General features: G+C 36.3%; 1 protein-coding gene across 1 annotated transcript in view; it reads left to right on the top strand.

The window, feature by feature from the left end:
• The first annotated feature begins 9,156 nt into the window (after positions 1–9,156).
• Positions 9,157–13,851, top strand: part of EDA2R (ectodysplasin A2 receptor) — a 91,654-nt gene continuing 86,959 nt past the window's right edge. The window contains 1 exon segment of the mRNA XM_053743481.1: positions 9,157–9,243. Within this exon segment, the coding sequence (XP_053599456.1) occupies positions 9,157–9,243 (87 nt within the window).

Genomic DNA, 13,851 nt, shown 5'->3' with positions numbered 1-13,851 from the left:
ACCATTCACTAATCCCACAAATACTTATTTTGTGTCTATTATGTGCCAGACCCTATTCTAAGCATGGGGGATGAAATAGTGAACACAAAAGGACTGTATTTCATTGTGCTTACATTCTAGTGAAGGATAAACAGGCAATAAAGAAGAAAATAAGATATCAATATTGTCAGATGTTCATAAATGCTATTGAGAAGAATGAAACAAGAGAAGGAGATAGATAGGTATATGGAAGGAAGTTAAAATTTTAAAGAATGGTCAGAGAAGCCTCACTAAGAAGATGATATAAAATCAAAGAACTGAAGAAGATGAGGAAGGTATCCATGTGGATATCTTGGGGAAAACATACCTGACTAAGGGAACAATGAGTGTGAAGGCCTTAATATGGGAGCATTTCCAGGTTAGATTAAGGAATAGCAAGGAGACTAGCATGGTTGGAGTTAACAGAAAACTAGGAAGAGTAGTAGATCCTGAGGTCAAAGAGGTAATGGGGCAATAGGCAGATCATCTAAGACCTCATTGGCCATCATAAGATTTTAGATTTATTGAGTGAAGTGGAGAGCCATCAATGGAATTTGAGGTTGTAAATGACATGATCTAACATGTTTTGAAAAAAAACTCCATACTCAGCCCTTCTAACTCTTATCCATTCTTTCCAGAAAACAAAATGAGTAGACCCTGGGTTACTTCCTCACTAAGTTCCCTCTGAATGTGGGGGAACAGAAAACCTTTTTTCTGACTGTACCTTATATTCAAGTGAAATATACAAGAGCCCAAAAGCCCTTAAAACAGTGATTTTCAAAGTTGGCTGCACATTAGAATCACCTGGTAAAATTTTAAAATTCTGAATACATCAGAATCTCAGGCATAGGATCCAAGTATAAGTATTTTTTGAAGCTCCCAAGATGCAGCATCGACTTAGAACCACTAGTTAAAGAGGTTGGCCAAACCCTCATGGTACAATTAGGGACCTTGAGTCCAGCATGGGGAAGTACATGCCTCTGATGACAGAGCCAGGCCCGAGACCATCCACCATACTGAAGAATGCAGAATTCACAATTACTGAGGCAGGAGGAAGATAAGATGCTTGATTGTTTGGAAGCTGGTTATGGGCAAGAGAAAGCTGGAATAGGAGTGTGGCCCTGGGCCAGACCAGGAAAAAAAAAGACTGAGAGCTAGCACCAAATGATAAAGCAACATCTGGATTATAGCCAAACATCTGGAAATGATGAGGGCACTACACAGATTAGAAGCTTGATTTTTTTCTTTTCTTTTCTTTTTTTGTCTTTTTAGGGCTGCACCTGCAGCATTTGGAAATTCCCAGGCTAGGGTTGGAATCAGAACTACAGTTAACCTCCTGTGCCACAGCCACAGCAATATGGAATCTGAATGTCAAGGCAAGGGATCAAACCCACATCCTCATGGATGCTTGTTGGGTTCTTAACCCACTGAGCCACCATGAAAACTCCAGAAGTTTGATTTTTAAAGAAAGTAGTGTTCTCAAGGCCAGGCTGTACAACTGCTTTTATTTTTGTCAGTCATCGGCATGAGGGTAACTAGATAGTTCACAAGAAGAGGAATGGAGGGCATGGACCAGCTGCTGTCTTCCTCATCCTCTTTAATCCACCCCTCCTGCACTGCCCAGGCAAAGCAAATATCTTCCATGAAGTCCTGAGTTCTTAATTTAGATCTGTCATCCTGTTTTTCCTACCCATGCTGGATAGAGAAAATGTTTGACCCCACAGGCATGTGCAAGTTGAGAAGAGCAGCAGTTGCAAGATACAGCCAGAGGCAGCTGCACTGGCAGTAGCCTGAGTACCTAACATCCAGCAGAAGCTTGGCCAATATTAATTTTTCAGGACACAATGAGCTAATGTGGGATTTACTATTAATGTCAGTGTCATTGCCCCTCCTTTTCTCTGTCAACTTGCATTTTTATTCCAGGTTATTTTTTTCAGGGGGCAGGGAATCAGGACCGGGGAATGGACAGGGCGAACAGCCACATGACAGAGATAGACAAAGAGATATTCTAGTTATCTTGCCACTTGTCAGCCCCTCTGGTTAAACCCAATCAATATACACAAACTGCACTTACAGCCTACCCAAACAGTGTAAATTTGGGTGAAAAAAATCATATTTGGAACCATATATAAGAATGTTCATAGTAGCTTTGAATTTTTTTTTTTTTGTCATTTGTCTTTTTAGGGCCGTACCCACGGCATATGGAGGTTCCCAGGCTAGGGGTCAAATGAGAGCTACAGCTGCCAGCCTACATCACAGCCACAGTAATGTAGGATCCAAGCCACATCTGCACCTTATACCACAGCTCATGGTAACACCAGATCCTTAACCCACTAAGTGAGGCCAGAGATCGAACCCGTATCCTCATGGATATCAGGTTTGTTAACCACTGAGCCATGCCACGATGGGAACTCCCAAGCTTTGAAAGTTTTTAATTTAGGGAATAACTTAGGCAATATCTATTAGAATTATACAGAGTATTAAAGAAAAAGCTGAAAAAGCAATAGTATTGCTTTTGGAATGGATTAGCAATGAGATCCTGCTGTGTAGCACTGAGAACTATGTCTAGTCACTTATGATGGAGAATGATAATGGGAGAAAAAGAATGTATACATGTATGTGTAACTGGGTCACCATGTTGTACAGTAGAAAATAATTGTATTGGGGAAATAACAATAAAAAATAAAATAAATACAAAATAAAGGGCTATTGAGAAAAAAAGATGAAAAAAATGTTTTTAAATCTTTTTAAAGTGTACAGTTCACTGTTTTAAACATATTAACCAAATTGTGCAACCATTACTACTGTTTAGTTCCAGATCTTTTCATCACCCCAAAATGAAATTCATACCCATTAAGTAGTTATTTCCCATTCTCTCCTTCCCCCAGCCCCAGGCTGCTACTAGCCTACTTTTTGTCTCTATGAATTGCCTATTCTAGACATTTCATGTAAATGAAATCATATATATTTTCCTTTTTGTAGCTTCTTTCACTTGGCATAATGTTTTCAGTGTTCATCCATGTCTTAGTACTGATCAAGTATTTCATCTCCTTTTTCTGGCTGAATAATGTTTAATTATACAGATAGACCACATTTTGTTAAATACACTTATGGGTTGTTTCTACTTTTTTAGATATTATGGAAAATGCTGCTAGGAGCTTTCATATATTTTTGTGTGAATATATATTTTCAATTATTTTGAGTATATATCTAAGATTGGAATTACTGGGTCACTTGGTAACTCTATGTTTAACATTGTGAGGAACTGGAAAACCACTTTCCAAAGGGACTGTACCACTTTACATTCTTACTAGCAATAAATGATTATTTCAGTGTAACTACATCCTTGCCAACACTTAATCATTCCCCCTTTTTGTTGTTGTTGTTGTTTATTTCTTTGTTTTGTTTTATTTTTACTATAGCCACTGAAGTGGGTATGAAGTGAGATGTCATGGTAATTTTGATTGCAGTCCCCTAATTGCTAAAAAATATTAAATGTCTTTTCATGCCCTTATTGGCCATTTTTATATCTTCTTGGAGCAATGCATATTCAAGTACTTTTCATGTTTAAATTATTTTATTTATCTTTTTATTACTGAGTCTTAAGATTTCTCTATATATTCCATATATGTCTCTTCGGTTCTGTATAATTTACATTTGTTCCCATTATCTTTGTTGTCTTTTTACTTTTTTGATAGTGACCTTGAAACACAAAAGGTTTAAATTTTAAGTACAATTTATTTGTTTTTTTTATTCTGTTGCTTTCCTTTGGGTGTTGTATCTAAGAAACCAAAGAAATGACAAAGATTTACACCAATATTTTCTTATAAGAAAAACAATTATAATTTTTTTTATATTTTCTCATAAAAATATCTTGAGAGTGTTATAAGATTATATCTTTCATTTAGAGCTTTGGTCCATTTTTAGTTAATTTCATGTATGGTGTGAAGGAAGGGTCCAATGTGAATTTTTTATGTGGTTACCCAGTTGTCACAACACTTTTTTTTGAAAAGCCTTTTCCTTTCCCATTGAATTTGTCTTGACACTCTTTTTGAAAATCAGTCAACCATAGTATAGCAATTTAAATAGTCAAAAGTTAGGAACAGACTGATGTCCATCAACCAAAAAAAAGTATAAATAAATTATAGTGTATTCATATAATGGGATAACACACAGCAATAGTAAGGAATGAATGTTGCTACCCACAACGTAATGGATAAATCTCACAGACATTACATTGAGCAAAGAAAGCCAGAAACAAAAGTGCTCTTATACGAATCCAATTTATATGAAGTTCAAGGTTAGGTTAAATTAATAATGATCATAGAAGTCAGAATAGAAATTACTTGGGAGAAGGGGATGGCAATGACTGGTAAAGGGCATGAAAGAGCCTGCTGAGGTAATGAAAACTTTTTATATCTTTATCTGGATATCATTTTTATGAATATATGCATCTTTCAAAATGTTATAGGTTTGTATATATTGCTGACTTATACAGCAGTTTGGAGGAGTCAAACGTATCTTCTGTGACACTTTAGAAAAGTGTCTAGCTACATTTATGGGACACCTCAGGGTAGCTCTGATTTTCCCAAACCTAATTATTCTCTCCCACCTTCTATTAAAATAAAAAAGATAGGTTTTTTTTGTCTTTTTGTCATTTCTAGGGCTGCACCCATGGCATATGGAGGTTCCCAGGCTAGGGGTCTAATCAGAGCTGTAGCACCAGCCTACAACAGAGCCACAGCAACGAAGGATCTGAGCTGTGTCTGTGACCTACACCACAGCTCATGGCAACTCTGGATCCTTAACCCACTGAGCAAGGCCAGGGATCGAACCTACAACCTCGTGATTCCTAGTCGGATTTGTTAACCACTAAGCCACGAGGGGAACTCCTAAAAAAGATAGTTATATCTATCAAACAACACTGCAAACCACAGGAAAGAATTTGACATAAGATTTGAGTTTCTTCCTGAGTGATAACATTTAACCATTATTAGTTTTATTCATGTGCCTTGACTTCAGAACAGACCAGAGTCTGTGTAGCTTTCTTCTCTTAAAAAAAAAAAAAAAAAAAAAAAAAGGTGATACTGACTTCAGCCACAAGGGGGGCAGACACCAGAAGTAAGAGAGGCTACAAGTCTATTATCTGTAAAAAGATCACCACACCAAAAACCTATAAAAATGAAAAGACAGAGAACTATAACTCAGATGAGGGAGAAAGGAAAAACCCCAGAAAATCAGTTAAGCAATGAGGAGATTCTCAGCCTCCAGGAAAAAGACTTTAGACTGTCGATGTTGAAGAGGATGCAAGACATTGGAAATAAACTGGAGGCAAAGATGGATAATTTACAGGAAACACTGAGCAAAGAGATACAAGATATAAAACTTAAACAAGAAGAGATGCAAAATACAATAACTGAAATAAAAAATTCACTGGAAGCAGCCAACAGAAGAATACAGGAGGCAGAAGAACAAATAAGCAAGGTGGAGGACAGATGAGTAGAAATCACGGACACAGAACAGAAAAGAGAAAAAAGACTGAAAAGAAAGGAAGAGAGTCTCAGAGAACTCTGGGACAACGTGAAACGTACCAACATCCGTATTATAGGGGTGCCAGAGGAGAAGAGAAAGAGAAGGGACAGAAAAAATATTCCACGAGACAATAGCCGAAAATTTCCCTCACATGGGAAAGGAATCACTCACTCAAATCCAGGAAGCACAACGAGTACCGTATAAAATAAACCCAAGGAGGAATACACCAAGACACATATTAATCAAACTGACCAAAATTAAAGACAAAGAGAAAATCTTGAAAGCAGCTAGGGAAAAGAAACAAGTAACACACAAGGGAACCCCGATAAGGCTATCGGCAGATTTTTCAGCAGAAACTCTGCAGGCCAGAAGGGAGTGGCATGATACACCTGACGTGATGAAAGGAAAAAACCTCCAACCAAGATTACTCTACCCAGGAAGGCTCTCATTCAGATTTGCAAGAGAAATCAAAACCTTCTCAGATAATCAAAAGCTGAGAGAATTCAGCAACACTAAACCAGCCTTACAACAAATACTCAAGGAACTTCTCTAGGCAGGAAAGAAAAGACAGCAACAGGAAACAAAAATGCCACAAATGACAAGGCTCACCAGTAAAGGTATATATACAGTAAACATACAAAATCATCCATGCACAATTATACCATCAAAATCAGAAATCATGAGAAGAGGTGGGTACAAATGCGGGACACTGGAGATGAACTTGCAATTAAGAGAACAACTTAAAACAATCTCGTATACATATAGACTCTTATATCAAAACTTCAGAATAACTGCAAACCAAAAATCTACAATTGATGCACAAACAAGGAATCTCTGAAGAAGGAATATATCTCATATTAAATAAGTGCATAATCCACCATGAAGGGGGTCATTTGACATCATTCTTGGAATGCTGAAGTCTTACATCTGATTCTGATTTCCTCTCCATCAAATAATTTATAATTATAATTAAACAATGCCACTGTACAATTAAATAATACAGTTCTACAATTGTATTATTAATAACCATTTCTCTCATGGTACAATGTAAGTTCTATAATGTCTTGTTTATCACATCACCTAGAATGGTGTAATGCCTATACTGAAGAATCAATAAGATGTAACAAATTGTGAGGACATATTTATATAGTTACATTGTTTTTTAACCAATTTATGCATTTTATATTTTACTTATTTTCAGAGGGTGTATTATTTTTGTTATTCTTACCAGTTAAGTTATTCTTTTTATTATGCTATATAAAATATTTAATGGTATATAAGACTTTGTTCTTTATAAATTTTAGTTGCATAATATAACAATTTTAATATAATGCTAATTTTTAAAGAAAAATTGAAATGTAATAGATAAAACTAAGTAGTAAAGATGAAAGCCATAAAATTGGGATAAAGTATAGAATAAATTTCCTACTTGGCTCAGCATATTTTCCATTCCACTTCTCCAGTGGGAGTCACTTAATCTGTTTCTTAAGATCCGTGATATAATAATCTGTGTGAATGTAATTGTGTTTAAATGTATGCATTTTATTTTGTAAAAAATAAAAATAAAATTAAAAAAAAGAAAAAAAAGGTGATTTGTTAAACTTATAATGAGAGGCAGTTTGATTTGTATGCTTTAGATAAACAGTTTGACCAAAGAGAGGGGAAAAACTCTTATGCTCATCCCCTGGGGCCTGATATGTGTATTTGTCAATGTGCCTACCTTGCCTAAGACATAAGTCTCAAAGCCAAGGTTAGAGAGACATGTTAATATTCATGCCACATGATGTTTATTAGATGGAAGGGGCTCTGAATAACTAATCAGAATAGGGTGTCTCAGACACCCAAAGGCCTGAAGAAGCTGCTTTGGATATTCCAGATGCCTATATCAGGAACTTATATCTCAAGGGCAGGGATGCTTTTTGCCTCCTGGTGATGTTTTTCTGTTTTTGTGAGCAAGGAAGGATACAGGGGAGTTGTCCAGACCAGTATGCTGGCCTGTGCGCATGACACTTAATTCCCCTATAATGAGGATTTTAAGACCACTGATGGTTTTTGTCTTTAATGAGAAAAGTGGGTAAAGAGGGGAGCATGCCTACCAAGGCTGACACTATAGACAAGTAATAAAACCAGCGTAGGAGTGGGCATCTTCAGCTTTTTCAAAAATCAATATTGTAGCTCACTTTCTTCTGAATGAAGGAATGGGAAAGAATGGCTCCCAGTTGATGGTGGGAAAGGTGCATTCAGGTAATAATGCCAGCCAGGATGACTTACCTCATCCCTGCTGGAGATTTTTGAGGGGAGGAGTGATTGTCTCTCAAGGTACACATACACCCTCTCTTCTATTTTGACTGGAAGTACACAGTTAGGACTTTCAGTACTTTGACAAGCCACCTGAAGTTCACCTTGGTATGAGGTTAAGGAGTGAGCAAAAGAATCTCGCCTCATCTTTCTCTTAGAGAAGTGCAACCCCATGTATCAGTTACATTAAAATTCATCTTTGTAGAAAACCATTTCTCTTCATACTTAACTGCCTTATTTTGTATGGCCTTTTAAATCCTTCAAAGTGTTTTGATGAACCTTAGCTCACTTAATCATCACAAGAGCTATCTAAGGTAGGTGAGGTACATACTACCCCATTTCTTCAGAATAAGTAACAGGCCAGAAAAAAAAAGTGACCCATCCAAGATCATAGGTCAAAAAAAGAAAAGCCAAATATGTTGACCAACCACCCCAATTTTCCTGAGACTGTCCTAGTTTTAACAATAAAAGCCTAATGTCCTGAGGAAGCTGCTTAGTTCTAAGAAAACCTGGATGATTGGTTACCCTAGATCCAAGATAGAATCCATATCTCCCAACTATCAGACCAATGCTAGTGTAACTGTCTTATGCCATTTGTATTACAAGAACTATTATCCAAGTAGCATTTTCCCTTCTCTACCCCATAGTGCATGAGGACAATTCTTTTTTCTGGGTTGTCCTTCCATCTCACTCTGCCAAGGAGAGACCCAATGGCATCTGGTTGTCCTCAAAGGCACTTAATACAGTTTTGGCAAAAGAAAATCATGCCTCAGCTTTTTCATCCACAAAAGAAGGATGATGATCTCTATATTATTTACATCACATGGATGTTGTGTGACTCAAATATAATGGGTGAGAAAGTGCTTTTTAAATTGTTAATAGCTGGTCACATGTGAGAGATTGTAGTTATTCTCTATCCCCTAGGCAGAAGCCAGTTCCTTGTCTTATCATTCTCTTTTCAGTTCAGCAAGTGTTACAGCCACTAACTGTGTGAATTTTGGTGAATTCCTTGGCCTCTGTGCTTTGTTTTTCTCATATGCAAAATTAGACTAATTATAATTCTTGTTATGATTGTCTTAAAGATTGAAGGAATTATTAAAGCATTTAAGAGTTCCTGGCACGTGGCCAGTGCTATATATGCATTAGCTGTTTTGGGTTGGCTTCCTCAACCCCTCTAACTCAGAACCAGAGACTTCTTAATTTAGTATTAAGCCCAGAAACCAAGTGACATAGAAGCCACTAATTACCTTGCAGTTCCTTTCCACAAGCTCCCTAGTTTTTGTGTTCTGTACCTACAGCCTTCCCACCATGGATTGCCAAGAAAATGAATACTGGGACCAATGGGGATGGTGTGTCACTTGTCAACTGTGTGGGCCTGGACAAGAGCTCTCCAAGGTAAGTCAAGATACTTATTTTTGCCACATCTTAGATACAAGACTGGCAACTGAAAAGGTCCGGGGTTAGGAGAGTCAGTCCCATCTGTAGCTAATCAGTTTAGCAGACAAAACATGGAATCCAAAGATTATGACAATAGCAGTCACATCTCCATTGAAAAGTCAACCTGGCAGCATCAGAGTGAGGGGAGGATTCCATGAGATAATGGAATATCTTAGGAGGAGTTGTGGAATGCAAAGGACTAGGAAGTCTGGTGTTAGTGATATATATCAACTAAAGCAGGGCCCACTGATTTGGGGTTCAGGAGCAGAGAGATATGAGGCCTTGTATATGGGAAAGAGAGAACTGAGAAGACTAAAATGTGGCCTCTGTCCTAGAGGGACTCGTCCACTGAGGAGCTCTACAAGAGAGGATTCATGGATGGGGAACTAGGGAGGGCATTGAATCCCAATTAGTGGTGAGGGTCAGAAAAAAACAACCCACAAATCAGGGATTTTAATACTCGATCCTGATTTGCAAATCTGGAGTTGCTTCATTGTTCCTGCTTCAGGTTCCCATTGGTCCCAAAACCTGGGAGTAGTGTTAAATTTAGGCTACAGTTAGAGCACAAAGGCTGGAAGTACACAGCCAGCAGATTTTGTTTTCACACTCACATTTTATTTTATGCAGTTGTTCATTAATTCAGCAACCACTTATTGAACACCTACACACTGGTATGCATGGTTATAGGCACAGTGGATATGGCAATATATAAAACTCTTTACCCTCATGAACTTTACCTTTTAATTAGTGAAACAAACAATGACCAAGATACATAGATAAGTGAAGAATTTAGGTATGGAAGTATACTGAGAATTAAATTACAGTGAGTGGGCAGCTACATAGATCAGATAGCAGGGGAAAGCCTCTCTAAGGAAGTGCCTTATAGGGATAGGATATAGCTAGTGCAGAATTCCAGCATGAGAATGGACTTGGCATATTCAAGGAGGAAGGTAAGTGCATCTGATGATTGGTGACTGGGAGGTAGAGTACCATATAATGAAGCCACACAGGGAGGTATTGGCCAAACCATAAGGAGTCTTGAAGTTTATGATGAGAAATTTTTGTTTTCTAAGTGCACCAGGAAACTTTTGGAGGGTTTTAAGTATGAGAATGACATGATACTCTGACTGAAAGAAAATGCAATAATTATTTAGCCCACTTCCTTCCAACATCCCTATTTCACAAATGAAGGGACTAAGCCCTAACAAACAAGCACTAACTGTAATTTGAACTCTTCACATAACATTCTTTGCTACAGTGGTGTGTCTGCATGGTTAATAAGGGATCCCATGACCAAGGAAAGGTCATCAGAAATTATGTCATGATGGACATTAGAATGGACCCAATGGGTTAACCTGCTTGGCTTGACAAAATCTGTTTTAAATATAACATTTATACTCCATGATCAAAAGTCTCAGCACATCTATAGGAACAATTTCTTAGAAATGTTCCTGTTGTATACATGGCCATTACCTTTAAACCATTCATATTTACAAACCCGAATTTCTCCAAGTGAGAAAAAGAGGTCTATTGAAATGTGGTTACTAAACTCTCAAAAAGTGGCCCATGATGAAATTTACATTTGTCTAAGCAACTCATTTGTTGGAATTTAATTCAACACCACTAGAAAGCTCAGGAAAAAAATGAATGAACAGCAATATTGTGCTCCTGCAACAGTTTAATATATAAACAGCTTGTCCTTGTACAGCAGTCTGTACTTTGTAAAGAGCCTTTATATGCATTATCTCATTTGGTTTTCAGTCCCACCAAGAAAGTATTGTGAGCTCCATTTTAGATAATGAAACTAAGACTCAAAGAGGATGAGATATATTCAAAGTCACAATGGTTCAGCAAAAATAAACATGAGTTATAGAAACATGGGTTTGAGTCCCAGCTTTGCTGTGAGAAAATTAGAAAATCTTTGACTCAATTAAAATGTACTAAATGAAAAGTAACATAAAACTTAACAGTGACTTAAACCATAAACACATTTATTTATGCAACAAAGTCTTGAGGCGGGGATTGGTGTGGTTTTTTGGGTAGATCAACAATGTCGTCAAGAACCCAGGCTCTTTTTATTCTATATCTTGGGCACCTTGCTAGTTTGTCCTCAGGTTGGCGGCCTCTTGGTTGCCATAACTCAAAGCATTGCCTCTTCACATCATACTTAAAGTCAGGAAGAATAGTTGGGGACAAAAGAGCTTAACTTTTATTAGGAAAGAAATATTTTCCTAGAAGCTCCCCAACAGATTTCCTTTTTTATCCTATGGGCCAGAATTGGGATTAGAATTATCTCAAAACTGCAAGCGATGCTAGGACATGAGTACATAAGAAACAAGAATGGGAGAGGCTAGTCGCTTTGCCACCCAGAATGAAATCAATGTTCTGTTAGTAAGAAAGAAAACGGGCAATGACTTTTGAATAAGCAGTCAATAGCTTTGACACAGTCTCATTCTTTTTTCTTTTATTTTCCCACTGTACAGCAAGGGGATCAAGTTATCCTTACATGTATACATTACAGTTACATTTTTCCCCCACCCTTTGTTCTGTTGCAACATAAGTATCTAGAAATAGTTCTCAATGCTAAACAGTGGATCTCCTTGTAAATCTATTCTAAGTTGTGTTTGAAAAGCCCAAGCTCCCCATCCCTCCCACTCCCTCCCCTTCCCATCAGGCAGCCACAAGTCTTTTCTCCAAGTCCATGATTTTCTTTTCTGAGGAGATGTTCATTTGTGCTGGATATTAGATTCCAGTTATGAGTGATATCATACGGTATTTGTCTTTGTCCTTCTGGCTCATTTCACTCAGGATGAGAGTCTCTAGTTCCATCCATGCTGCTGCAAATGGCATTATGTTGTTCTTTTTTATGGCTGAGTAGTATTCCATTGTGTATATATACCACCTCTTCCGAATCCAATCATCTGTTGATGGATATTGGGGTTGTTTCCATGTCCTGGCTATTGTGAATAGGGCTGCAATGAACATGCGGGTGCATGTGTCTCTTTTAAGTAGAGTTTCATCTGGATATATGCCCAAGAGTAGGATTGTGAGGTCATATGGAAGTTCTATGTATAGATTTCTAAGGTATCTCCAAACTGTCATTCTTTTATAATTTATTTTATTTTAAAGTTCACTCATGGTTTATAAACACCACTGTAAATAAAACTTTAGAGAAAATCAACACACTTCCCTCAGAACATATTTTTAGAAGTGTAATTAAAAAGCTAAACAATGCACACAATTTTAAGATTACTGTAGAAAAAATTGTATTGGGGAAATAACAATAAAAAAAATTAAAAAATAACCATTAAAAATGATTTTGAACACATTGAAAAAGGATTACTGTAATATATTAGCAATAGCACATGATTTTTTCTACTACAATTACATTTATTTTCAACAATGCATGAAATTATTATTTTTTTGGCCACATCCATGGCAAGCTCCAGCAGTGACAACCATGGATCCTTAACCACCAGGCCGCAGGGGAACTCTTGGAATTCTTATATCATATAAGCCTAACCACACATAAATAATGTGTGTTTCTATCATCTATTAATTTTATATCTTCATTTATAAAATTAAATTACTAATATATGAGTAAATTATGATTTTTTTTACCTTTTTTCTATTGGATAGAGGAAAATACCCTTTTTGTATTTGTATATTGCATTTCCAATTTTGTGAACTGTTTCTGATGGCTTTGTTCTTCTGTTCCATTCATTATTTATTGTCATTCTTTACTTATGTAAAGTAGTTTAGTAGAAAGACATATAACAGCATATGGAGTATTTTAAAAATCTATTATATAATTTTTTAAAAATCAAATGGTTTTGGATTTTAATTTTATCATTATCTCTTGACTATATATTTTCCCTTGGATATATGAATTTGATGGCATATATTAATAAATTGTAAAAATTAAAATATCTTGTGTCCCCAGGAAAAGACATTTTGATAGTGATTTTGAGTTAAATACCTTCCTGTGTTTTATAAGTTAGTATGTTATTTATAATAAATAAGTACTCATAGCACTATCAGCATCACAATTTGTATCAAAAGTGTGCTATCTAGGTAAAATTATTTATGAAGATTAGTATTTTCTGGTTATAAAACTAATTAATAGCAAAATAATTTTTGGGAACTTGATCATTTCAACAAATGTCATTTGCTACCTCATTAGGGAAGAAAACTTTCAATGTAATTTTTCATGATTGCTTACTTTTTAATTTCTGTGTAGCACTGGGAACTATGTCTGGTCACTTATGATGGAGCATAATAATGTGAGAAAAAAGAACATATACATATATGTGTAACTGAGTCACCATGCTGTCCAGTAGAAAATTGACAGAACACTGTTAACCAACTATAATGGAAAAAGAATAAAAATCATTATATAAAAAAATTAAAAAATGAGACATCCTTATCAAGAACAATTTGATGGTGTTTATTTTTATTCACTATACCAATCTCTGTCCTTAATTGGTGTACTTAAACCATTTATATTTACAGTAATCATTGATATGTTAGAACTTAAGTCTGTCATTTTGGTTTTTTTTTTCTTGT

The sequence above is a fragment of the Phacochoerus africanus genome, chromosome X (assembly GCF_016906955.1).
Source record: "Phacochoerus africanus isolate WHEZ1 chromosome X, ROS_Pafr_v1, whole genome shotgun sequence".
In the NCBI taxonomy this organism is placed as follows: Eukaryota; Metazoa; Chordata; class Mammalia; order Artiodactyla; family Suidae; genus Phacochoerus; species Phacochoerus africanus.
This window is presented reverse-complemented; position numbering and strand designations above follow the sequence as displayed.